Source organism: Lycium barbarum, chromosome 2, assembly GCF_019175385.1.
Source record: "Lycium barbarum isolate Lr01 chromosome 2, ASM1917538v2, whole genome shotgun sequence".
NCBI lineage: Eukaryota > Viridiplantae > Streptophyta > Magnoliopsida > Solanales > Solanaceae > Lycium > Lycium barbarum.
The window spans coordinates 67,975,070-68,001,942 of NC_083338.1; the positions used below are offsets into that span (position 1 = coordinate 67,975,070).

The 26,873-nt window shown below is 37.7% G+C and overlaps 1 protein-coding gene across 1 annotated transcript; it reads left to right on the forward strand.

Moving 5' to 3' along the window:
* Positions 1 to 65: 65 nt before the first annotated feature.
* LOC132628629 (uncharacterized) lies at positions 66 to 26,396 on the forward strand. Its single transcript, XM_060344394.1, has 4 exons — positions 66 to 428; positions 25,843 to 25,845; positions 25,929 to 26,162; positions 26,250 to 26,396. Exons 1-4 carry the CDS (start codon positions 66 to 68, stop codon positions 26,394 to 26,396), a joined length of 747 nt encoding a protein of 248 aa, XP_060200377.1.
* The last annotated feature ends 477 nt before the right edge of the window (positions 26,397 to 26,873 follow it).

Genomic DNA, 26,873 nt, shown 5'->3' on the forward strand with positions numbered 1-26,873 from the left:
TCTACCGCTTCGGCATTCCTTGTTACATAATAACGGACAATGGCAAGCCATTTGATAACAAATTGATGAACAAGATTTGTCATCTCTTTGGCTTCAAGCAACGTAAATCTTCTATGTATCATGCTGCCGCCAACGGTTTAGCTGAAGCGTTCAATAAGACTTTGTGTAACTTGTTGAAGAAGGTTGTCTCCAAGTCCAAAAGGGATTGGCATGAACGAATGGAAGAAGCCTTGTGGGCATATAGGACAACTTACCGCACACCAATGCAAGCAACCCCGTACTCGCTTGCTTATGGAGTTGAAGCAGTCCTACCACTTGAGCGCCAAATACCTTCTTTACGACTTGCTATTCAAGAAGGACTCACCGAAGAGGAAAATGCTCTATTGCGTCTTGCAGAGTTAGAAGCACTTGATGAGAAAAGGCTGGAGGCTCAACAAAATCTTGAATGTTATCAAGCCCGTCTATCTCGTGCCTTCAACAAAAAAGTTCGCTTGAGGTCCTTCCAAGTGGGAGATCAAGTCCTTGCAGTAAGAAGACCCATTATAGTTTCCCATAAGTCTGGGGGCAAATTCACCTCAAAATGGGATGGACCATATCTCGTACAAGAATCATATTCAAGTGGCGCTTACAAGCTTGTTGATGCGGATGGCTTGAGGATCAGTCCTATCAACGCAAAGTTCTTGAAAAAGTACTATCCTTGAAGCGAGATGACGCTCCTTAAGGCACGAGCATAAACGACATGCAACTCCTGGCCCGCAAGAGTATAAACTGTGCACGGCCCAAGAAAATGTCCGCTAGGTTGAAAATCTCGCAAGAGGCGGCCTAGGCAAAAGTTAGGACACAAAAAAAAAACTCATTTTTCTGAACTACGGTATGACTTGATCCTCTTCACCGAGGTACGTAGGCGCTTAGAGTTTTATTCTAAGTTCAGTCGCATGAGTAAAAAAAGAAAAAGAAAAACTCATTCTTTCTGAACTACGATATGACTTAATCCTCTTCTCTGAGGTACGTAGGCGCTTAGAGTTTTAGTCTAAGTTCAGTCGCCCGAGTAAAAAAAAAAAAAACTCATTTTTTGATGAACCGTGTATGACTTGATCCTCTTCACCGAGGTACGTAGGCGCTTAGACTTTTATTCTGAGTTCAGTCGCATGAGTCAAAACAAAACGCACCCCCCTATGCATTGTTCAAAATAAAGTTCGCCTGACCAGGCGCATGGAGATCGTACATACAAGTATCGTTCTTCTTCAATTCGGACCCTCACTAAATATCTGTAGTCCAACGAAGGCAAACCTCCATGACAAATGGGTTTCTCCAATGGAATGACTGTAATCTCTTAAGCAACTGGTTAAATCAAGGAGTTAAAGTCTGCAAAATCATTGGTCTCCAAATTGAAGGCCTCAAATCCGGCAACTCTTTGAGTTGAGGTCCAAAGCCATTGCAACTGCAAGGCGAAGCCTTCAAATATGTTAGCCTTCAAGCTAAAGTTTTAAATTCACCATGTCTGCAAGTTGAAGTCTTAAAATCCAGCAAGCCTTCAAGTTCAATCCTTCAAATCCGTCAAGTTGGAATAAAAAAATCTAAGGTGAATTTCTCGAATTTATCTGGGATGATCCGGAGGGTTTCCAACTTTGATTTTTGGATACATATTATATTAGTAAGTCTAGTTTCCTGAGAATTTGGCGGCTCATGATTTTGATGTTCCTACATCGAGATATGAATTTTCTCGACGAAACTGCGCAAATCTGAAACTATTGACGTTTTAGCATGTATTGTCAAATTCTTGAATTTATCTGGAACTATTCAGATTGTTGTTGGCTTTGATTTTTGGACACATGCTATATTTATGAGTCTAGTTTCTTGGGAATTTTGCGGCTCGTGATTTCAAATCCCCTACGTCGAGATATGAATTTTTTTGACAAGACTGCTCGAATCTGAGAAATCTTGGTGTTTCAGCATGTAGAGCCAAGTTCTTGGATTTATCTGGGATGATCTATATATTTGTTGACATTTATTTATGGACACATGCTATATTTATGAGTCTAGTTTCTTGAGAATTTTACGGCTCCTGATTTCAACTCCCTTACGTCGAGATATGAATTTTTTGGCGAGACTGCTCGAATCTGAGAAATATTGGCGTTTCAGCATGTAGAGCCAAATTCTTGGATTTATCTGGGATGATCTATATGTTTTTTGACACTGATTTTTGGATACATGCTAGATTTATGAGTCTAGTTTCTTAGGAATTTTTCGGCTCGTGATTTCAACGCCCCTACGTCGAGATATGAATTGTTTTGGCGAGACTGCTTGAATCTGAGAAATATTAGCGTTTCAGCATGTAGAGCCAAATTCTTGGATTTATCTGGGATGATCTATATGGGATTATACGACGAGATAGGCATGGTAGCGCGGACACAATATTGGCATGATGATGGTTTGGTGCTTGGAGTGACCACATCTTGGATGATCGATTAGAATTGTGGGTTTTCTCCGACGTCCAATTTGCTATATGAAGCGGATTCCTCAAAGAAGGCCACGGACTTGCATATCGCCCAGCTAGTATGGCATGAATCAAGAAGCTAGTTGGTCCGCGCCATCTTCAGTCTCAACTACGAGATACCTTAGTTTGGTGGATGGGGAAGTGTAGTGTCTGAAGTAAATCATCTCTTCAAGTTGCAAAGGACAAGAGAAGTTATTAGTAGCAGACTTGGACGTATATCCATAGGTACAAAGACCTTGACAAATGAACTCCCTAAATTCTTAGGGCGGGGACGAGTAACCATCCCTTTGCGCCGTAAGATTACCTTATCGTTCTTAGGGCGGGGACAAGTAACCATCCCTTTGCGCCGTAAGATTACCTTACCATTCTTAGGGCGGAGACGAGTGTCCATCCCTGTGCGCCGTAAGATTACCTTACCGTTCTTAGGGCGGGGACGAGTAACCATCCCTTTGCGCCGTAAGATTACCTTACCGTTCTTAAGGCGGGAACGAGAATCCATCCCTTTGCGCCTCAATATTACCTTCTTCATACATGAGTCATTCTCTTGAACAAGAACTCATCATTGTCGTTTGGAAAAAAAAAAAAAAAAAGGGAAAAGAAACGGGACAGTGAAATAAGAAGCTGAAGAAGAATATTACCTGTCAAAGATTCTAAGACGGCACAGTTGATGAAAAAAATAAAGGAGTGCAGGTCCCTATTTATAGATGGGTAAGGGCGGTGATTTTACCTCAATAGCAGCCCTGATTGGTTTAAAAGAATGTGTCCTAAATCAATGACAATTCAAATACAGAGTCCCACAAGATGTGAATGAATAAATCCTAGTCTGATACAAACGTGCGAAAGAAATTGGGTATTTCAATTTGAGTCAAATGGGGACACATGGGACCCGCATAATTGCATGCCTTTTATTTTTGGTCCTTGGTAAAGAAGTCCATAATAAAGACAATGGCATAGGCACGTGAGTATAGGTCAAAAAGAAAAAGGCTTTTTCAAGTCACTGGAGAATTATTGGCAAAGGCATAAAAAGTGGAAATGGATGCAATTAAACTCAGATACAATTGTTCACACAGGGGTATTCGAAGTTGTCAATTTAATACTCCACATATACTTCAAAACTAGTCTCCAAAAAATCTAATGATTTTATACTCTGACAAGTCTTGAAGTAAGGGGCATTTGAAGATAATGAAATTTTATTGAATTTAAATCCGTAAGAAATTCGGATTATAGTAAATTCAAGATATATTAGTCCAAATAAATATTACGGATTAATATAATTGGGTTAATTATTTAAGTCCAATAAATATGGATTTAAGTAATGGTCCAATTTCATTGGGCTAGTCCATTTAATTGGGCTACAAATGATGAGTCCACTTTATCAAGCCCAAGATGTCATCTAATTCAAGAGGCCCAAATTGATGCCACATGTCAAACGATGTGGCACGCCAAGTCAAATAAAGAAGCCTATAGGGTCATGCCACGTGTCAACATGATGCAGCATGCCTAGACAAACCAAAGGCCAATGAAGATGCGCCATGTGTACAAGTGACATGTTCTGGCCAATCAAATATCGACATGTCAGCTTAATTCTGATTGGTCGAAAGAAGTCCGCCCTTATCACAACTCCTCCATCCTACAACTATAAATAGGGGTCTCATAATTCAGAAAAGGGACAGAAGTTCTAACAAGAAGCAAGGGAGAGCTCGTGGATCAAACGCTGCAGATTTCTCTACAAGCTAAAAGCATTCAAGCATTCAAGTATTTCTCTAGAAGTTCTAGAGATCCAGATGAAGATTCAAGATCAAGCTTCAAGCCTTTGAATCCAAGTACAAGTTCAAGATGAAGACCACCAGATTCAAGATCAAGCTCAAAAGCCCTTGAATTTAAGTACAAGTCAAGATCAAATCCATCAAATTCAAGAATAAGCTCAAAAGCCCTTGAAATTATCGTTGAAAAGACGAATCAGAGGAATCATAGAGATTGTAACACTCATATTCTGAAATCAAATACAAAGATTGTTGCGATATTTTCCTGTCTTGATTATTATTCTCTTGACGCGGATTTTATTGTCTACAATTACATATAAAGCTAAAAAACTAACTAAGTAGTGGCTGCACCATTTTTGTCAGCTTAATATACATACCTGGAAATAAAGTAGAGCATAGGAGCTTTTAGTTGTTATTACAAACATACATATTAATTAAACATAAAGACTACCTAAAATTAAAATGAAAATATATGAAATAAAAAAACTTTGTGTAAAGATCCCAAACTTTGGGGCAGTACTTGCATTTTGCCCTCTATTCTCCCATTTTATTAAAAAAACTTTCGGTAATGATCCCAAACTTCAGATGTTTTTCTATCATTATCCCCAAGGCTAGGGTCTCGACTACAAGGAGTTGTTCTTTTCTGCTTTTTAGGAGGATTATCCACGGAAGAAGTATTAGGACATTACCATGTGCTTGAGTTGCAGCAAATGCTGATGTTACTGAAGTATCTTCTATAGGAACCTCCAAATCTACAACCTCTGTCCTTTTCATATGAAAAATATTAGAAGTTTATGACTCATTCAGACAAGAAAAAAAAGGTATAAATTCGAAAAAAAGAAAAGAAAAAACAATCTAAAATCAAATGGCTGACAAAGAAAGGCTAAAAATTTAAGTTAAAGACATTAGACTCTAACGTGAGCTTCTGTTAATAGGTTTACACTTAACACTTAAAGAGTTAAAAGACTTAAAGACATGGGCTTGGACATATTCTTAAAAACACGGGCCTTAAAAAATCATGTGAAATAAGTAGACCAGAAATCAAATTAATGATTAAAAGGTATAAAATATTTATAATTATTTATGAAAAACTAATATTATATATATAAATAATTATAAAGTTTATGTCTATAATTTATCGGTTTGGTTCGGTTATTTTTTAATATAACCATAACCAAACCAAATATTATCGGTTTTTAAAATTTAAAACCAAACCAAACCAAATATCGGTTTTTTTTATTCGATTTGGTTAAATTTTTGATTTGATTTTGATTTTAATCAAAACCGTGAACAGCCCTATTTCAAGTCATTTACTGAATTTTGATTCTGCTTTAATTAATTAGTTAATTAATTTTCTTATTCCCTCATATATGTCGGTGCTTTGGATGTGAACAAACCTATAAGAGTCGATTGAGGCGTGGACGGCGCATGGTTGGCCACCGACGAAGTACCCCTTCTTATCCTCTTGAAGATTTGCCAGATCATCAAATGCCAAATACTTTTGTTATTTTAATTAGGGATTATTTTAGAAATTTCTTTTACATTTTCATTCATAATCAGTGTTTTAAAAGGCGGGGCGTAAGGCGGGGCATTTTACATACGCCTCGACGAGGCGTAAGCCTCGAGGCACGGGGCGTAAGCCCCATGGGTATTTAATTTTTAGTATTTCTTAAAATAATATAATTACAATAAATATTTTTAAATAGATAAAATTACATAAAAAAATAAAATAAAACTGTAAATAAATATATATATATATATATATATATATATATATATATATATATATATATATATATATATATATATATATATATATATATATATATATATATATATGTGTGTGTGTGTGTGTGTGTGTGTGTGAGAGCGCGCGCGCGCTTGATCCTCACAAAAAAATGATCAAAGCAATCCATTATACACCGCTTATAACTTGTAATTATATATAACATAATTTTACAAGTATAAACAATACAATGAAATAAAAGCTATTATGAAATGTAAATCAATTTTAACATTTTAACTTTCAAACACGGAAAAAAATACAGTTTCTTAAAACACTATTACTATCATACTATTCATTTTATCTCCCTATAAGCAAATAATCAATAAAATTTATCAATATTACAATTAAAACATAACTTTTTCATGAACAAAAAATAAAATTATATGATAATTCTAATACATAGGACTTATGACCAATGACAAGTGGAAATGTACAATTCCGCTATGTGTTTTATTTTTTTTTTTAAAATTAAGTGATATTCACCCTCACGACGTTCTCAAATAGTAAATATCCAATACTACGACTTGTTATATGAGTTACACCCAATCTTCTATTTCTATAGATGAAAAACTATTAAGTATCATTATTTTGTTAAACAATTATGAGGGTGAATGATTTTAATTAAGGAATTTAAAATATAATTTGTGTAAGAACTGTTAGGCGAGCCCTGGGCGTGTTTAGGACGTACGGTTGGGCACTTAGGGCATAAGCCTCATAGGAACTAAGCCCCGCACGTTAGCCCCAGAGAGTTTTGCCACTGCCCTGCCCCGAGGCGAGCCCCGGGGCGAGTCCTAACACTGCCTTTTAAAACAATGTTCATAATACGAATTTCCCTTGTAAATTGTGATATTGCGCCTAGCTTGATTTTTATTTTTTATTTTTTATTTTATAACAAATGTTAATTTTAATAGTTTTATGTGTAAGATACTTATGATATTTCAAAAAATTATCCTTTTGTACCATTAATTGCTAGACAGTAGACACTAACAAAAGTCTTTACGGAAACGATACTCGTTCATCCCCCTTTTCTCTTTGCCTTTTATTGTCAATTTAAAATTCTTAGTGGTCGTTTGGTAAGTAGCTAAAATTATCCCAGAATTATAATTTCGAGACTAATTATCCCACCTCTTGAGATTATTTTATCCCGTCTGGAAGATGGGATAAAATAGTCCCAACCTTAGTGGAATAATGTGGGATATCCCACCCTTAGGATTAGGCTTTATTTTGTACCGTGTTTGATAGGAGGTATAAATTTATCCCAGAATAAATTTATACCTTCTATTAAACACGGTATAAAAAATTAGTGCTGAAATATCTCAGCCTATACCATGCACCAAATGACCCCTTATCCTCTTGAAGTTATACCTATATTCTAGCTCACTTTTCACTTTTTCACCTTTGAAGTTTTTAGTACACTTTGAACATGAACATTATTTTAAATATTTTTTACAAAAAGTGTAATCAAATAAAATTCTATCTTCACCTCCAACTTCATAAATTCCAAATAAAGTGAAAAATATTTGAAATATATGGACGTTGCCCATAAAAATATGCAAAATAAATTAAACTAACCAACATATGAGAAAATTAATGTAGAAAAATATAGAGATAATAATCTCCCTTAACAAGACTATTTTAACGATTACATTATGAATGTTATTATGTTCTTAATGTTAATTTTAATAGTTTTAATGTGTAAGATACTTATGATATTTCAAAAAATTATCCTTTTGTACCATTAATTACTAGACAGTAGACACAAACAAAAGTCTTTACAGGAAACGATACCTGTTCATCCCCCTTTTCTCTTTGCCTTTTATTGTCAATTTAAAACTCTTATCCTCTTGAAGTTATATCTATTTTTTACTTACTTTTCACTTTTTCACCTTTGAAGTTTTAAGTACACTTTGGACAGGAACATTATTTCAAATCTTCTTTACAAAAAGTATAACTAAATAAAACTCTATCTTCACCTCTAATTTCATAAATTTCACATAAAGTGAAAAATATATGAAATTTATGCATGTTGCCCAAAAAAATGTGCAAAATAAATTAAACTAACCGACAGATGAGAAAATTAATGTAGAAAAATATAGAGATAATAATCTCCCTTAACAAGACCATTTTAACAACTACATTATGAATGTTATTATGTTCTTGTGGAAAGGAAGGATTCACAATTAATAGAAGTCCAAGGTCTTTTCCTTAAAAAAGGAGTTACCCAAATATGAAGGTTTTGTATTTTCCTTTTGAGAAAGTAAAAATAAATAATGATACACTCTTTGTCATTTCTGTAATAAAAGGTAAAATTCAAATATGATAGAAAAATCAGAATAAATTCTAATAAGATCGTGGATGCCGAAGATCCAAAGCAAGGAAGAGTAGATTAGATTTCAGGTTGTTAATCAATAGATGATATTTGCAGGTTAATTTCTTTCTACACATGAATCAAACGAGTTGACCGTACCATTCAAAAACCGAAAGACTTTATTAATCTAAGCCGCACTGGGAATGAAAGTGGACTCATTCCCATTTGAATGAAAATGATACGAAGTACCTCGATAACGGCTTTGCTTGTTAGCGGAAGATGAAATGATTAAGTAGGCGTTTGGCCATAGAAATTAAAAAAAAAAAAATCACTTCTTTTGGAATTTTTGAAGTTGGAGTTAGAGTTGTGTTTGGCCAAAATTTTTTGCAAATAATATCTGGCTGTTGATATGTACTTTTCCTAAAAAACATGAATATGATTTATACGCAATTTCTAAAAACTAGCAAAATCACCCCAAAGCAATTAATAAACATAACCAGTGCGAGAAATATAACAATTATTGAGATCAGCTTATGAAGTGCCAAAACTGATGGTTCCTTTCCATCAAAAGGCTGCAACTGGGGGACTTACGGGTGTACACAAAAAATATAACATCTCTAAATATGATTTTGTTATAAAATTCTCACATGCTTCTTTACTTTTAGAGGCTTTTAAGCACATGATGTCTAATGTTGTTGGAGTGGAGAGCAACATAAGTTGCCTCTGACCAGTGAAAAACATTGTATGAACTTTTAGGGTAAAAATTGAAAAAAAAAAAAAAAGAAGTAAAGGTCCAAAATAGAAAATGGAAAAAGTGAAAAACAAGTTTTGGTTGTTTTCCAAATTCCAAATACAATTGTATTTGAAATTTTTATGGCCAAACACCATGAAGTGAAAAAATATTTTAGAAAAAGGTGAATAATTCTCACGGCCAAATGGGTCCTAAGTGATGAAATATTTGCTAGCATTTGTCAAGAAAGGTTTGACCACACAGGTTTTTGACGTTAGAATATACTATAAACCATGTGTTTTGTTATAATATTCTTTATGGAACAATTGTTTATTTATTTATTCAACTTAATAAAGTTTAATTATAAATAGATCATGTATCCATCTGTGTGTCCTTTACTTATATAGTAGGTGATTTAGTGTATAGAGTTAAGCTTATACACAGAAAATTAAATCATCGATTTTTGTAAGTATAAAGTTTATGTTCACAATGTAAGATGAAAATTGGACAAACTATCGGTATGATTGTAGCACAAGATTAAATATAATTTATCTTGATTATGGGAATAGTATAATTCCAACTTTTTGTGCTACTACAATATTATGTATTGAACGGACCAAGTAGAGGTAAGTATTTTATACTGACCTGGTAAAACGAATTCTCTAGTCCGTTAAATGTACTTATACTCTTAATCTTGATATAATTATTAGCTGTGTATTTTATTTATTGTTTTGATTTATTAAAAGACGAGATTCTTTTGGGGTCAACATGCCTGATAAATTGGTGATGGCGATATACATTAGCGAAATAATAGTTAGTTGATCGAATTCACGTCTCGGTTTAGAGATTGATGATACACCTTTATGAAAACTTAAGTCTTCATGTGAAACCCGGAAGGCGAATCTTATATCCGGACATGAAATAAGTTAAGCGAAAGTCTAAAGGAATAATCATAAATTAGATTGTCAGTGATTTATTTAATTAGTACCTGAATCTTAACATGAGGAGTTAGATAAGGTTTAATGGAAGAATTCGAAATTGAATTGAGGAGTGCAGTTACAAATTTTTAGTTCAATAATTCGTAATTTATTATAGTAGGATTAATTAAGAAAAAAATTAATTTCATAATAAGAAGCCTCATTAATTAATTTTGTGGTCCCTGTTGTATCTGAATAATTAGGATTTAATTGAAATTAGTCTTGTTGATGGAAAAGGAAGACCTAGCATTTACCTAGCACGATTGGGACACGATTTACTATAAAAAAAAAAAACGTGTAGTAGCAGTTCCCTACACATTTTGGTTTAGGTTTTCGACTGTCCCATTTGTGGCTACAAATAGGGTCTTATTCCATCATTGAGAATACGTTTTTCTGGAGAGAAATACTTGCCCCTGCGAGTATTACATAGATCGGGGTAGCACAACAGAAGGCCGTAGAATTGGAGGGCCAACTTTTTAGACGATCTTCATCTTCTTGACGACCTTTGCTCACATTTCAAGAAGTATTTCGATTTATGTTTTCAATATCTGAAAATTGCTAGTTGTCTGGATTACATGTAAGTTGTTTATCGAACTGCCTCCGCGTTTAAAGCATGCTATATTCCAACACTTTCAAGAAGTTAAATGTTTGCGCGCAATATGGCCATTTAATTTATAGGGCTTTGTGCACCTCTCAATCGTTCAAAGATTCTGCATAAATTATTGAAGAATCCTACAACACCAGTTAAATAGTTAGCCACAAATAATTTCTACGAGTGCTTATGTCTTTGTAGACAATTTTATTAAAACTAATTTTAGCGTACGTGTGTTGCACGTATCAATAAATTTTAATATTATACAAAAGGTTAATATTATGTAAAATATTAATGAATGTCAAAAGAGATGCAACATTCATTTAAATGACAAAATAAGGATATTACATTGACTCAAATGTAGTCTTTGATGCATCTAACCTAATAGCTCTTTGTAACTATAATTAAATTAAGTTGTGTTTAAAGTAAAAAGATAACATTTTAAGAATTCAAAACGTAAATAAGATAAGGTTAGAAACATTTCTAATTTCTCGGTTGATGAGCAACAAAGTTGCCTACAAAGTTTTCCGTAATAAAAGTAGTTAGAGTTCCCTTTTTAATAAGGTATCTCCTCTTGGATTTACGTTAGGAGATTTTGGAACTGAAAATAATTTGATTCTTTTTTTATAAAAAGGTAGTTATATCTTCTTATTTTTTGATAATTTTGTCTTTTATTAACTTAGAATTTAGAATTGAAGACAATTTAATTCTCTTTTAAAAAAATTATTTGTTCATTTTATTTATGATAGAAAGCTTAGTAGTGTATTGTCTCACTCTCTTTTTTATTGGTTATTTCTAATTTGGAAAAAAAATCCTAACGATTAAAAAATAATTTACGATTAATTAGGACAAAAAAGTAGTAGCAAACTTTAGAAAAATATCTCTAACGATTATGAACACACAAAAAAAAAAACTCAAACCTTTCTTTGCCTTCAACTATGTCCTATAATGATAGCTAAGCCTTGATGTAGCAAAGTAGAAGAAAATCAGTGGGATGTGCAAGAAAACGTATGCCATAAATCAACCAGATCTCTGAGAAAATTAAAAACAACCAAATCACCAATTGCACATCCAGCTAGTATGTCCTTAATTAACCAATGTAAATTACAAAATAATTGTATAATTAAAAAATCAAAAAAGAGAAAACTGTCGAGTTGTGTAGCATGTGTTTACTCTAGGCTATCAGACAATTTACTAATTTTTGGTTGATGTCTATCAAAGTCATTGCTGTCACGCCAAGGGACAAGTAGAATACTCCGACCTCATCTTTGGGAGAAACACCAAACAATATTAACAACAAAAATGTACAACCATGGGCATATAAATATATATCGATAAGCAACAACACTATTGTTGCATATTAACCGCAGAGAGCAGAAAGTTTACCATGATTTCCATCTCTGAGTAACCGGAACTCAATTGTCTTTGTGTCTCAGCTAACCTATAAAAGAACAATAAACAAAAACAAACGAATATATAGAAGCTGTAGTCTTTTCAGGTAGGATACAACAAAAAAAAAAGAAAAATACGTTCCATACAATGGCTGATCATTAGATGACTCACAAGAGGCTTTCTATAAATAGTACTATTTCAGAATTTTCAGAAAATTTAGAAAACAATCACAAGTTCAAGCCATTATCACACAAATAAGAAAAATTCAGTAACTCGTACAAATTGCAGAAAACTGATTAGAAGCTTTCTAAATACAAAGGAAGCAAACACAACATTAATCTCTGTACATGGTTAATTGAGATGCACTTGTCATTCTCCTATTCTGTTGATGTTATCACGCCATAAATTGACATGAGGTTGGATATGAGTATAAATTGGGCATGTGGAGTAGATCATTCATGCTGAGGATTTTGTGATAGTGCATTGAGATCATCCGCACAGGCACGTGGCATCAGTGCCGGGTATATGGACCTCGCGAGTCCCCCGTTGATCACAAACTCCCAAAGATTATCGTTGTAACACCTCGTATCTTAGAACTTATGTTAGACTCGTAACGTTAGAGTTTTAGAGAAAAATTTGAAAGTTTGTACGTATTACGAAAGTGGTTGACCAGCCTACTTCGGGCACCCATAACTCCTTGATTAGTTGATAATTTGAGAAAACTTAAAACATGAAAGTTGTAGCCCTTTGGAATAGATTTTCAACGGTATCTTATGGAGCTCAAACGGAGCCCTGTGCTAAGAGGTATGCCTGTTTTACTATCACTAGTTGGAGCAGAATTTTCAGATTTTGGGTTACGTTTTTAGTCTTTTCCTACTCGAATTGGGACTCCTTATTTTATTATTGTATGAATTAAAAACGTCCCTAACACTATTCTAAACCCTAAGAGACTATTCTTTTTCTCTCTACCTCCATCCCTAAAGAACCTAGACACTTCAATCTTGCAAGAAACTCATTCTTGCAATCAAGAAAAATCAAGAAACCTTCAAGAATTTGGTTTGGCAATCTAGTTTCCAAAGGTTTCCTCCAAGGTAAATATTTTAATCAAGAACCTTTGTATTCTACAAGATTTATCATTTATAAAGACTAGAATAAACCCATCCATCCCGTTACCCTATAAAAATCAAGAGTTGTAAAAAGTTGGAGAAAACTCTAGTATTTTTCTGTTGAGTTTCATTCCGACCAGCCATATTAATTTGGTGGTTTCTAATAATCTAACCGTTGGATCAAGCCCAAATTTTAACTGAATGTTTACAACACATAAGTCTAAAATATGAACGGTGGAGATTGGATTTGGAGGTCCGGAGTAGTACCCTTTGAGCCACGAACAGTAGCTACGAAAATCAGTGAAAATCCTCTCAAGGTTTCCAAATTCAAAGCTTTTGGAATTCTTCTTCAAAGATTCAGATTTTTCTTCAAGTTTTGGAGTGATTAAGGTATGTAGAGTTACTATCTACGTGTGGGAACATCATTGTTCTTCCCCACGCCTCATAATCCATAAATTATGATTTTCTACGAAAACTAGGGTTTTCTATACCATGCTCATGACAACCCTAGGTCCATGTCTATGAATATATTATGTATGAATTGCTATTATTCTATCATTGTGTTCTTAATAACTCCATATGATTATTGAGAATCAGTCCGTAATCCATGAAAACTCATATCTTATATTCCATGGGTTCTTGCATGCATGTTTTTAACTAAGAATGATTATTTCATGAATATCCTACATGTCTACAAGTTTTCATGCAACTATATTATATAATTATTTTCATGCTATGATACAAGATACATACATGCTAAATACAAGTTATTTCATGAAACCATGTTTACAAGTTATTTCATGAAATCATGTTTACAAGTTATTTCATGGAACCATGATTACAAGTCAAGTACAAGTTAATTCACGAAAATCATGGGCTTCTTAGCCAATTATATCATGTTCATGTTTTTGGGAGTTGCACAAATTACCGAGAAGGCTCAAATAGCCTGAAACTACGTAGCCACCGTAGGACAAGGATCGCTCCGCCCAGTTAGGACGATACCTTAGTTTTACACTGAATGGATCCATCAGGCACGTTACCACCTTATAGCCTGGCAAGGTATGGGGACTCTGCTGGTCCGGCGAGGTACCAGACTCCACGTATCCACGTGGTGGTATCATGTTGTCGGTTTATGAAATGCTCTCCTTACTTATCATGTTTTACTTATGTTATATATATATATGTACTCATGCTCATGTTCATGTCCAGGTTTTCAGTTCCACTTCTTATCATGTTATTCCATGTCCCATGTTATTTCTTTCAATTGCTTTACATACCAATACATTCAATGTGCTGACGTCCCCTTTATATTACCCGGGGGCCTACATTTCACGATGCAGGTATTGACTGACAGGACAACAGATTTTCTCATTAGGACATTGCTCGTATCAGCTTTTGGTGAGCCCCATCTTATTCGGGGTTGTTGTTACACCTCGAAATTTTTTTCGTTAGTGTACAGTGAAGAGGCTAACAAAGTACATAGCGTATGCGGTGTTTTGGAGACGAGTGATAACGTCCCGTAGATTGATATCGAAGTGTTGAACAATTGTTAAGACGATTCCATAAGGATCGGAGATGAAACGAAGTGAAGGAAATTAGATTCAGTGAACTGGTGGATTATACGGTCGATTATACGGACCGTATAATGGTTTTACGGCCTTATAATGAACCGCAGAAGTGTCACAGAAGAGATTGCTGAAGGGTGAGTTTTACGGTAGATTATACGGACCGTATAATGGTTTTACGGCCCGTAAAATGGACCGTCAAGTTGACACAGAGAAGAGTGACAACTGGATCAGTTTTACGGTCAATTATACGGACCGTATAAATTTATACGGACCGTATAATGGACCGTAAAATGGCATCGGGACAGATTTGCATTTTATAAAAATATGATCCAAGTTCATTTTATTTATTTCCCATTCTCACTCCAGGACCCAATCTCTCTCTAGAACATTCCACACTCTTCCAAAACAAGAATTCAAATGAAAATTTAGGATCAACTTCATCAATCCACAAAAACCTAGTGTAAGAACACATCAAAGGATCATTTAAGTCAAGAAATTCCATAGAAGGTGGAACTAGGGTTTTGTCTAAGTGAAACATTTACACTCAAGACTTGTTCAACTATCATCTAAGGTATGTTTCATGATTTATCATGATGTTTAAGGCATTGAAAGACTAAGAAGCTTGAATTGTAGCAAGACACAGAACATGGACCATTACTGAGTGAATAGTGCCATAGTTGAATGATAGTGGAATTGAATCATGAATGTTGAAGTGTTGTGATTATGAATAAGTTATAAATGATGATTATATCATGAAACAAGTATTAAATGTGCGAAAACACAATAATGAGTTATACGGATAAATGTGGGAAAATTGGAGGAAAATGGTGGAATGTGGTGAATGTATATAAACGATGGTTGTTGATTGTAATATTGTGGATGTTGATGTGAGCATTGAGAATTGATATAGACTATGGGAAAAGTAGTATAAATAAAGGAAGTGCTGCCCAATTTTCTCTAGAAGAAGTGACGTGTTTCCTTAAGTCGTCTAACTAACGCCAATACGAATTCTCTCGTGAAGGTAGCGACGTGTCATTAAGGAGAAGCAAGCGAACGAATAGCTAGCTAAACATCAAAGGTATGTGAGGCTAGTCCTTTCTTTCTAATAGCATGAATCCTATAGTAGGAGTTCTTTTCCTCTTCATGAGTTCCTGTATTCCGAGAAGCTAAAAGCCTATACCCCTACATGTCTATATAAGATAAGAGATATGATATGATGACGCCATATTGATAAAGATGTCATTTATTGCTTACACTCACCTTATGCACTAATTCCTTCAAGGTGAGGCAGAATGTCAATAATTGCTCCATAATAGAACCGGGGGATCACGACCTTACGTCACCCCGGTAGAGTATAGTTGATCTTGAGCCTTATGCATGTATTATGATAAGCATACTATGATAAGCATATGATTACAAGTATTTTATGATGAGCATGTCATGAGCATATTACACCGTGCCTAGTTGGCCGGGCAGTCACCGCTAAGGCGGGCAGCTATACGGATACACCATGACCTTTTGGCATGGGCAGACACCACTAGTGGGTGGCATGAGATGGTACCCCAGACGCGGGAGGCCTGGACGCGGGCTAATGTTATTGATTGTCACACTGTTCCGATATGGACGGGCAGCTTGCATGTTATGCATATATGATATGATGATGAGTATGAGTAAGACAGCATGCATCACTTCTCTTATGATTGTCATTCAGATCCAGATGTTCATATTGACGTTCTCATTATATTATTGTTACCTTTCTTCATTGTTTATGCCTCTCATACTCAGTACAATATTCGTACTGACGTCCGTTTTCTTTGGACGATGTGTTCATGCCCACAGGTAGACAGGGAGGTGAGCTTGATCCAGATTCTTAGTAGCTGTCAGCCGATTGAGAGCACTCCATTGTTCGGAGGTGCTTATGATTCCTCTTTTGGTATATATGTACATTTTTGGGCACGACGGAGTCTTGTTTCGTCTATATGTATAGTATGTCAGTAGAGGCTCGTAGATACGCAGCGTGGGTTAGATGGTCTCACAAGATGGTATTATATATATATATATATATATATATATATATATATATTATTTTGATGGCCGAGAGGCAATTGTATATAAAGCATTTATGTTTCTATACAAAATATGATTTTCCTCCAATCCGTGGATAAAATTGGTAAAAGAGCATTAAATGAGTAAGATGAGTAGTAGAGCGAGTGGTGCTCGGTGGCTAGCCCCGGGTACCCGTCACCGTCCCTAGCTGGGTCGTGACAAAAGTGGTATCAGAGCAGTTCGTCCTAGGAAGTGTCTACGAGCCGTGTCTAGTAGAGTCTTGTTTATGGTGTGTAGCGCGCCACATTAATAAACAAGAGGCTACAGGGCATTTAGGAAAATGACCATTTTTCTTCTTATGAGATCGTGCGATAGAGCCATACCTAAGATTTTACGTTCCTAAAAGTGTGTTGTGCTTTCAGAATGCCGCCAAAGGGAAAAGCTACAACCGCCCAGAAGGGCAAAGCTACGACAAAAAGACGGGCAGAACGAGAGCTTCCGATGAATGTAGGGGAAGGTGAATCACAAAATGAGGCCTCGCCCGATGTAGAAGAGCAAGGAGGAGCCTCAGCTCCGATCCCTCCACCGGGTGCTTCGGGCCAACAAATGACTGAGGCCATACATTTATTGACACAATTGGTTGCCGCCCAGGCACAATGACAGAATGCGGGCCCGAGTGATCATTCAGCTAGTACTAGAGCCCGTGATTTTATGACCTTAAATCCTCCGGAATTCTTTGGGTCAAAGCCGGATGAAGATCCGCAAAATTTCATTGATGAAATGTTGAGGATCTTAAAGATTATTCATGCCTCCGAGACCGAATCCGTGGAGTTGGCCTCTTATAGACTCCGCGATGTGGCGGTATTATGGTACAACAATTGGATGGCATCAAGAGGAGAGAATGTGCCTCCTCCAGTATGGCAAGAGTTCGTGGATGCCTTTATTCGCCACTATTTGCCACCCGAAGTCCGCCGAGCTAGAGCGGACAGGTTCTTGAATCTAAAGCAAGGAAACATGAGTGCCCGAGAGTATAGTATGAAATTCAATTCTTTGGCTAGATATGCTCCAACTATGGTGGCCGACATGGGAGACCGGGTCTATAGATTTGTGAGTGGTTTGGGGCCACATTTATTTAGAGATTGTTTGACGGCCTATTTGCAAGACGGGATGGATATTTCCCGAATACAGGCCCATGCTCAGAATCTTGAGGAATGGCAACAGCCGCAAAGAAATGATCGCGATAATGATCGAAGACAAGGTAAGAGGGCTAGATCTATGGGAGCGCGCAGCGAATATATAGGGGGATCGAGACAGATGCATTCTAGACACTCAGGTCAGTCAGCGACCAGTGCGCCTCCCAGATTCTCAGACATGAGGTTTGATCGTTCTTTTCAATCATGGCAGGGCCAGAGTTCGAGGGCCTCCGATTCTCAGCTTAGGGGAGATTTTAGTCAGCGGAGACCTCCAGTACCGCGGTGCATCCAGTGCGGTAGGTTGCATTCCGGACAGTGTCGTCAGGGTTCGGATGCTTGCTATGCCTGCGGGCAGGTTGGTCATATGATGAGAGACTGTCCGTCAGCGAGAGGTAGAACTGGGACTCAGCCTACAGGGTCAGCAGCTGGGTCTTCTTCAGTACGCCCGACAGCACAGATTCCCCAGACTTCAGCCGGTAGAGGTAGAGGCAGAGGGGGAGCACCTACTTCAGGAGCTGTCCAGCCCCGCATATATGCTTTAGCTGGGCGACAGGATCTTGAGTCCTCCCTAGATGTTGTCACAGGTACATTGATTATATTTTCCCGTGACGTATATACTCTGATCGATCCGGGTTCTACTTTCTCATATATTACTCCGTATGTTGCTGGTTGCATTGGGGTGAAACCCGAGCCAATTAAACCTTTCGAGGTATTCACTCCGATTGGTGATCCTGTTATAGCAAGACAAATGTACAAAAATTGTGTAGTTGTGATATGTGATCGCCAGACAAAAGCTGACTTGATTGAGCTGGAGATGGTAGATTTCGACGTAATTATGGGTATGGATTGGTTGGCGTCGTGCTATACTAATGTTTGTTGCCGGACGAAAGTAGTTCGATTTCAATTCCCGGGAGAGCCCGTGCTTGAATGGAAGGGTAATATAGCTTCTCCGAAAGGTAGGTTTATTTCCTACCATAAGGCAAGGAAGATGATAGCCAAGGGCTACATTTACCATCTAGTTCGAGTTCACGACACCGAGGCAAGGCCACCAGCTTTCCAAACTGTTCCGGTAGTGAATGAATTCCCAGATGTATTTCCAGAGGAACTACCAGGTCTTCCTCCAGAAAGGGAAATTGATTTCGCTATCGATGTATTACCGGACACCGAGCCTATTTCTATTCCTCCGTACCGAATGGCTCCGGCAGAATTGAAAGAGCTAAGGGCACAGTTGAAAGATTTGCTTGAAAAAGGGTTTATAAGGCCCAGTTCATCACCGTGGGGAGCACCGGTCTTGTTTGTGAAAAAGAAAGACGGATCTCTACGAATGTGCATCGATTATGGGCAATTGAACAAAGTGACAATAAAGAACAGATATCCTCTTCTAAGGATCGATGATTTGTTCGATCAATTGCAAGGTGCCAAATCGTTTTCTAAAATAGATTTGCGATCAGGTTACCATCAGGTGAGGGTTAGAGAAGCAGATATTCCCAAGACTGCCTTCAGGATAAGATATGGTCACTATGAGTTTCGAGTAATGTCGTTCGGGTTGACAAATGCCCCGGCGGTGTTCATGAATTTAATGAATAATGTATTCAGGCCATTTTTGGATCTCTTCGTGATAGTGTTTATCGATGATATTCTAGTATATTCTCGCACAGAATCAGAGCATGCAGATCATTTGAGAATTGTTCTCGGCATTCTTCGAGCCCGAGAATTGTAAGCAAAATTTTCAAAGTGCGAATTTTGGCTAAATTCTGTAACATTTTTGGGTCATATTATTTCAGATGATGGCATCCGAGTCGACACTCAGAAAATTGAAGCTGTGAAGACTTGGCCAAGGCCTACAACGCCCATGGAAGTTCGTAGTTTTCTGGGTTTGGCAGGCTATTACAGAAGATTCGTAGAGGGATTTTCTTCTATTTCAGCCCCATTGACGAAGCTAACTCAAACGTCCGCTAAATTTCAATGGAACGACGCGTGTGAGCGTAGTTTTCAAGAGTTGAAAGACAGATTGACCTCAGCTCCAGTGTTAACACTTCCAGAAGGGTTAGATGGCTATATTGTGTATTGTGATTCTTCCGGCGTGGGACTAGGATGTGTACTGATGCAACATGGGAGAGTTATTGCATACGCTTCGAGACAGTTGCGGAAACATGAACAGAATTATCCAACTCATGATCTCGAATTGGCCGCGGTTATTCATGCGTTGAAGATATGGAGACATTATTTGTATGGTGTGCACGTCGATATTTATACAGATCACAAAAGTCTCCAACATATTTTTAAGCAAAAGGAGTTAAACTTGCGGCAGAGGCGGTGGTTAGAATTATTAAAAGATTATGATGTTAACATTTTATATCACCCCGGGAAGGCGAATGTGGTAGCCGACGCACTCAGCCGTCGATCAATGGGCAGTTTAAGTGAAGTTCCTTTGGGAAATAAAGAAATGGTTCGAGAGCTCTATCAATTAGCAAATCTCAGAGTACGTGCGATTGATTCGGGTAGTGCAGGTATCAGCATTAATAACCCCGCAGCTTCATCCTTGAATATAGAGTTAAAGGAGCGGCAATATGAAGATTCCCAGTTAAGCCATTACCGAGACTTATCTCATGAGAAGGAAAAGTCTCCATTTGAAGTTTCCGTAGATGGAGTCCTTAGATACCAGGGCAGACTATGTGTAACGGATGTAGCGGAATTACGCCGACGAATTCTAGAGGAAGCTCACTATTCTCGGTATTCTATTCAGCCAGGAGCAACGAAGATGTATCATGATCTGAAGATGATATATTGGTGGAATGGCATGAAGAAAGACATAGCAGAATTTGTAGCTCAGTGTCCGAATTGCCAACAAGTAAAGGCCGAACATCAAAAACCAGGAGGCTTGTTGCAAGCAATGGAGATTCCTACATGGAAATCGGAAGAAATTAATATGGATTTCATTGTAGGATTACCTCGCTCCTGAGGAAAATACGATTCTATATGGGTGATCGTGGACAGACTCACAAAAGCAGCTCATTTCCTCCCAGTTAGAACGACGTATTCAGCGGAAGATTATGCTAGGTTGTACTTGAAAGAAATTGTACGACTTCATGGGATTCCGTTAGCCGTTATTACAGACAGAGGGACACAGTTTACAGCCAAGTTTTGGAAATCATTCCAAGAAGGTCTAGGTACTCAAGTCAAGTTCAGCACGGCATTTCATTCGCAAACCGACGGACAAGCCGAGCGTACTATTCAGAACTTGGAGGATATGCTACGAGCGTCTGTGTTAGATTTTGGAGGTAGTTGGGATGATCATTTACCCCTTATTGATTTTGCCTACAACAACAGTTATCATTCCGATATTCAGATGGCCCCGTATGAAGCTTTATATGGGAGAAAATGTAGATCTCCAATTGGATGGTTTGAAACAGGAGAGGTACAATTAATATGCCCCGACTTGATTCAACAAGCAGTCGAAAAAGTCAAGATCATCCGAGATCGATTGCTGACAGCCCAGAGTCGCCAAAAGTCCTATGCAGACAATCGCCGACGAGACCTGGAATTTCAAATTGGTGATTGGGTGTTTCTGAAAGTATCACCGATGAAGGGGGTGATGAGATTTGGCAAGAAAGGGAAGCTGAGCCCTATATATATCGGACCCTATGAAATCATTAGTAAGGTGGGTCAGGTAGCCTATGATTTGAAATTGCCTTCGGAGCTTGAATCAGTCCATCCGGTATTCCATGTTTCGATGCTCCGCAAGTGTATTGGAGATCCCACAAGGATTGTCCCGGTAGAGGATGTGCAAGTGACAGAGAAGCTAACATACAAAGAAGTGCCTTTGCTATTCTAGATAGGCAAGTGCGAAGGCTTCGGAATAAAGAGGTAGCATCAGTCAAAGTTCTATGGCGGAACAACAATCGGGAAGAAATGACTTGGGAAGCGGAAGAGAAGATGAGATCTATGTACCCCCATTTATTCCAACCCTTGGAAGAGATTCAAGATGAAACGTCGACGATATAAGGTATGTACGCTTGATTTCTATGGATTTGGTCGTGTGTGGCCATAGATGTATCGATATTGTGATGTAGCCCTGTGAGGCAATGATATTATGGGTTGCTGTGACAGGTTAGTAGTGCCAGATTACAGGGGAAACTCTGGCGAAATTTCTGTAGAATCTCGAGCATTTAACATTCGACGACGAATGTTCCAAAAAGGGGGGAAGAATGTTACACCTCGGAAATTTTTCCGTTAGTGTATAGTGAAGAGGCTAACAAAGTACATAGCGTATGCGGTGTTTTGGAGACGAGTGATAACGTCCCGTAGATTGATATCGAAGTGTTGAACAATTGTTAAGAAGATTCTATAAGGATCGGAGATGAAACGAAGTGAAGGAAATTAGATTCAGTGAACTGGTGGATTATACGGTCGATTATATGGACCGTATAATGGTTTTACGGCCGTATAATGAACCGCAGAAGTGTCACAGAAGATATTGCTGAAGGGTGAGTTTTACGGTAGATTATACGGACCGTATAATGGTTTTACGGCCCGTAAAATGGACCGTCAAGTTGACACAGAGAAGAGTGACAACTGGATCAGTTTTACGGTCAATTATACGGACCGTATAAATTTATACGGACCGTATAAATTTATACGGACCGTATAATGGACCGTAAAATGGCATCGGGACAGATTTGCATTTTATAAAAATATGATCCAAATTCATTTTATTTATTTCCCATTCTCACTCCACGACCCAATCTCTCTCTAGAATATTCCACACTCTTCCAAAACAATAATTCAAATGAAAATTTAGGATCAACTTCATCAATCCACAAAAACCTAGTGTAAGAACACATCAAAGGATCATTTAAGTCAAGAAATTCCATAGAAGGTGGAACTAGGGTTTTGTCTAAGTGAAGCATTTCAACTCAAGACTTGTTCAACTATAATCTAAAGTATGTTTCATGACTTTATCATGATGTTTAAGGCATTGAAAGACTAAGAAGCTTGAATTGTAGCAAGACATAGAACATGAACCATTACTGAGTGAATAATGCCATAGTTGAATGATAGTGGAATTGAATCATGAATGGTGAAGTGTTGTGATTATGAATAAGTTATAACTGATGATTATATCATGAAACAAGTATTAAATGCGCGAAAACACAATAATGAGTTATACGGATAAATGTGGGAAAATTGGAGGAAAATGGTGGAATATGGTGAATGTATATAAACGATGGTTGTTGATTGTAATATTGTGGATGTTGATGTGAGCATTGGGAATTGATATAGACTATGGGAAAAGTAGTATAAATAAAGGAAGTGCTGCCCAATTTTCTCTAGAAGTAGTGACGTGTTTCCTTAAGTCGTCTAACGAACGCCAATACGAATTCTCTCGTGAAGGTAGCGACGTGTCATTAAAGGAGAAGCAAGCGAACGAATAGCTAGCTAAACGTCAAAGGTATGTGAGGCTAGTCCTTTCTTTCTAATGGCATGAATCCTATAGTAGCAGTTCTTTTCCTCTTCATGAGTTCCTGTATTCCGAGAAGCTAAAAGCCTATACCCCTACATGTCTATATAAGATAAGAGATATGATATGATGATGCCATATTGATAAAGATGTCATTTATTGCTTACACTCACCTTATGCACTAATTCCTTCAAGGTGAGGCAGAATGTCAATAATTGCTCCATAATGGAACCGGGGGATCACGACCTTACGTCACCCCGGTAGAGTATAATTGATCTTGAGCCTTATTCATGTATTATGATTAGAATACTATGATAATCATATGATTACAAGTATTTTATGATGAGCATGTCATGAGCATATTACACCGTGCCTAGTTGGCCGGGCAATCACCGCTAAGGCGGGCAGCTATACGGATACACCATGACCTTTTGGCATGGGCAGACACCACTAGTGGGCGGCATGAGATGGTACCCCAGACGCGGGAGGCCTGGACGCGGGCTAATGTTATTGATTGTCACACTGTTCCGATATGGACGGGCAGCTTGCATGTTATGCATATATGATATGATGATGAGTATGAGTAAGACAACATGCATCACTTCTCTTATGATTGTCATTCAGATCCAGATGTTCATATTGACGTTCTCATTATATTATTGTTACCTTTCTTCATTGTTTATGCCTCTCATACTCAGTACAATATTCGTACTGACATCCGTTTTCTTTGGACGCTGTGTTCATGCCCACAGGTAGACAGGGAGGTGAGCTTGAACCAGATTCTTAGTAGCTGTCAGCCGATTGAGAGCACTCCATTGTTCGGAGGTGCTTATGTCTTTTGGTATATATGTACATTTTTGGGCACGACGGAGTCTTGTTTCGTCTATATGTATAGTATGTCAATAGAGGCTCGTAGATACGCAGTGTGGGTTAGATGGTCTTACAAGATGGTATTATATATATATATATATATATATATATATATATATATATATATTATTTTGATGGCCGAGAGGCAATTGTATATAAAGCATTTATGTTTCTATACAAAATATGATTTTCCTCCAATCCGTGTATAAAATTGGTAAAAGAGCATTAAATGAGTAAGATGAGTAGTAGAGCGAGTGGTGCTCGGTGGCTAGCCCCGGGTACCCATCACGGCCCCTAGCTGGGTCGTGACAGTTGTGTCTTTACTTCTATTTATGTCAGGTATGCATTTAAGGTATGCCAAGGGCCTTGTCCCGGTGAACAATTTAGCAGTTAGATTCGTGTCAGAGGTTTCATAGACTAGTCAGTTGTCATGTTCAGTTGAGTTGGCCTTAATGGCTACATTACCATAATTCCGCATTCATGATATAATAATAATAATATTTTCAGACTTATGATTATTGAACTCCATGTTTTCACAATTCATGCATGTTTACTTTATATTCCGCATCAGTTCATGTCCCATGTAGACTCAGTAAGTCATGTGGTTCGCTCGATCACATGCAGCAAGGCACCGAGTGTCATGTTACGCCCAGGCCATGGTTCGGGGCGTGACAATCGTGGAGCTTCTATACAAGTGTTTTGGAGAAGAGGTGGTATTGAGGCAGATCGTTGCATCATATTGCATTGCATCCTTCATTCTTATCTGATTATGTGTTTATTTGATTGCTTGGCAATACTTGACACTTGATTATCCTTATTTCGGTGCAAGCGTAACTATTGGGTGTAATATGGACTTGTAAGGTTCAAGAGATGGTTTCTTACAGATCATGTCACTACTGCATCGTTGCCGGTCTATGAGATATACTGGTTACATGTGGTTTCATACTCATACTACACTTATTGCACTCTTTTGTGGTGCAGATTCGATTCCGAGTATGAGCGGACCGCATGGAGCACTTTGAGTCTAAGTCTAGTTGATTGGAGATTGTGGGGAGCTGCCTGGCTGTTACGTAGCGCCCATCTCCCTCTATCTTTTTTATTATTCCATCCTTCTAGTATTCAGACATTGTATTTCTGCATTTTCGACAATGTATTTCTATATTTAGACTTGTATCGTATTGTAACGACTCTTGTACTTGTGACACAAATCTTGGGAGGTGTTTTTGTTCAACATTTTCAAACTTAGTATTGGATATTTCATTCATCACTTTACTTCTGCTAATTTATTTTCTTAATTTATATGATTTGGGTTTTATCGGTTGGGAAAAATAGGCGCTATCATGACCATTGATTTTGGGTCGTGACAGTTTGGTATCAAAGCCCTAGGTTCATCGGTCTCATTAGTACAAGAGCAATGTCTAATAGAGTCTTGCTGATCGATACGATGACTTCTGAACCTATCTTCGAGAGGCTATAGGATATTTAGGAAACTTCTATTCTTTTGTTCTTTTTCGTACTTGACTCAGTTTGAATTTTGTCTCATTCTCTCACAGATGGTGAGGAGTCGTTTATTCGCGGCTGGCTAGAGATCAGGAACCTGTACCTGCACCCGCTGCCAGGGACGTTGCATGGGGTATAGGCAGAGGGCGATGTTGGGGTCGAGGCCGTTTCATCATATGTTAGAGGCCGAGCACCGGCAGCTGCTCAAGGTCGTGCTCAAGCAGTATCTCTCGATCCGGAGGTGGTTCATGAGGATGAGTCGGATCATGCTGATGAGTATGGACCAGCACAGGAACCACCCAGTTTTATTGCTACTCCAGCGCTGCAAGGCATCTTGGTTCATATGTTGAGATGTTTCGGGGGGATGGCTCAGGTAGGTATTTTTTCTGTCGCCCCAAATAGCTCATAGACCTGAGTTGAAGGTCAAGATCTAGACAAGATGCTTGCTCCAGAGTTCCAGACTCTAGGGGCTCAGCCAGCTATTGCCGTAGCTCCCTGTTTCGATGGTGGGGTATTGTCTGGTGTTGCACCCTATTTGGCCAATAGGCCTGCCGTTGATGAGCAGAAGATGCTTGGGAGGTTCTGTATGACGAAACCTCCGTCCTAGATTGGTATTGTGATATCAGAGTCATATGAACTGGAATAACTAAATTTCAAGGTCATAAGAGGAAGTTTTTGTCAAAATACTAAATACAAGCTGGCTGGTGCAAAGTCTTGCTGGTGTAAGGCTTTAGTGATGACATTACGGGTTTCAGTGGTGACATTTTGGCTTTAGTGACGATCGACCTGTACATATAAATTTCAGCAACTCCTAATTTTTGTCATTTTGACATTTTGGAGCTTAGAGATGCGATTTTCTTGGGATCAAAAGGTTGGAGATTGTTGGGAATACTTTGACGTAAGTTTCCCCAACTCACTATGATCATTATATCATAATTTATCTATAAATCCATCTGTGAAATCAAGAGATTCATGAGATGTGACCTAAAATTGTTCTTTATTTAAATGGATAGATTTGTGAGCACTCAGGGTCCAAATTGGGATCGTGAGTATAGAATCTTCATCCTTACGAGGAGCCCGTTTC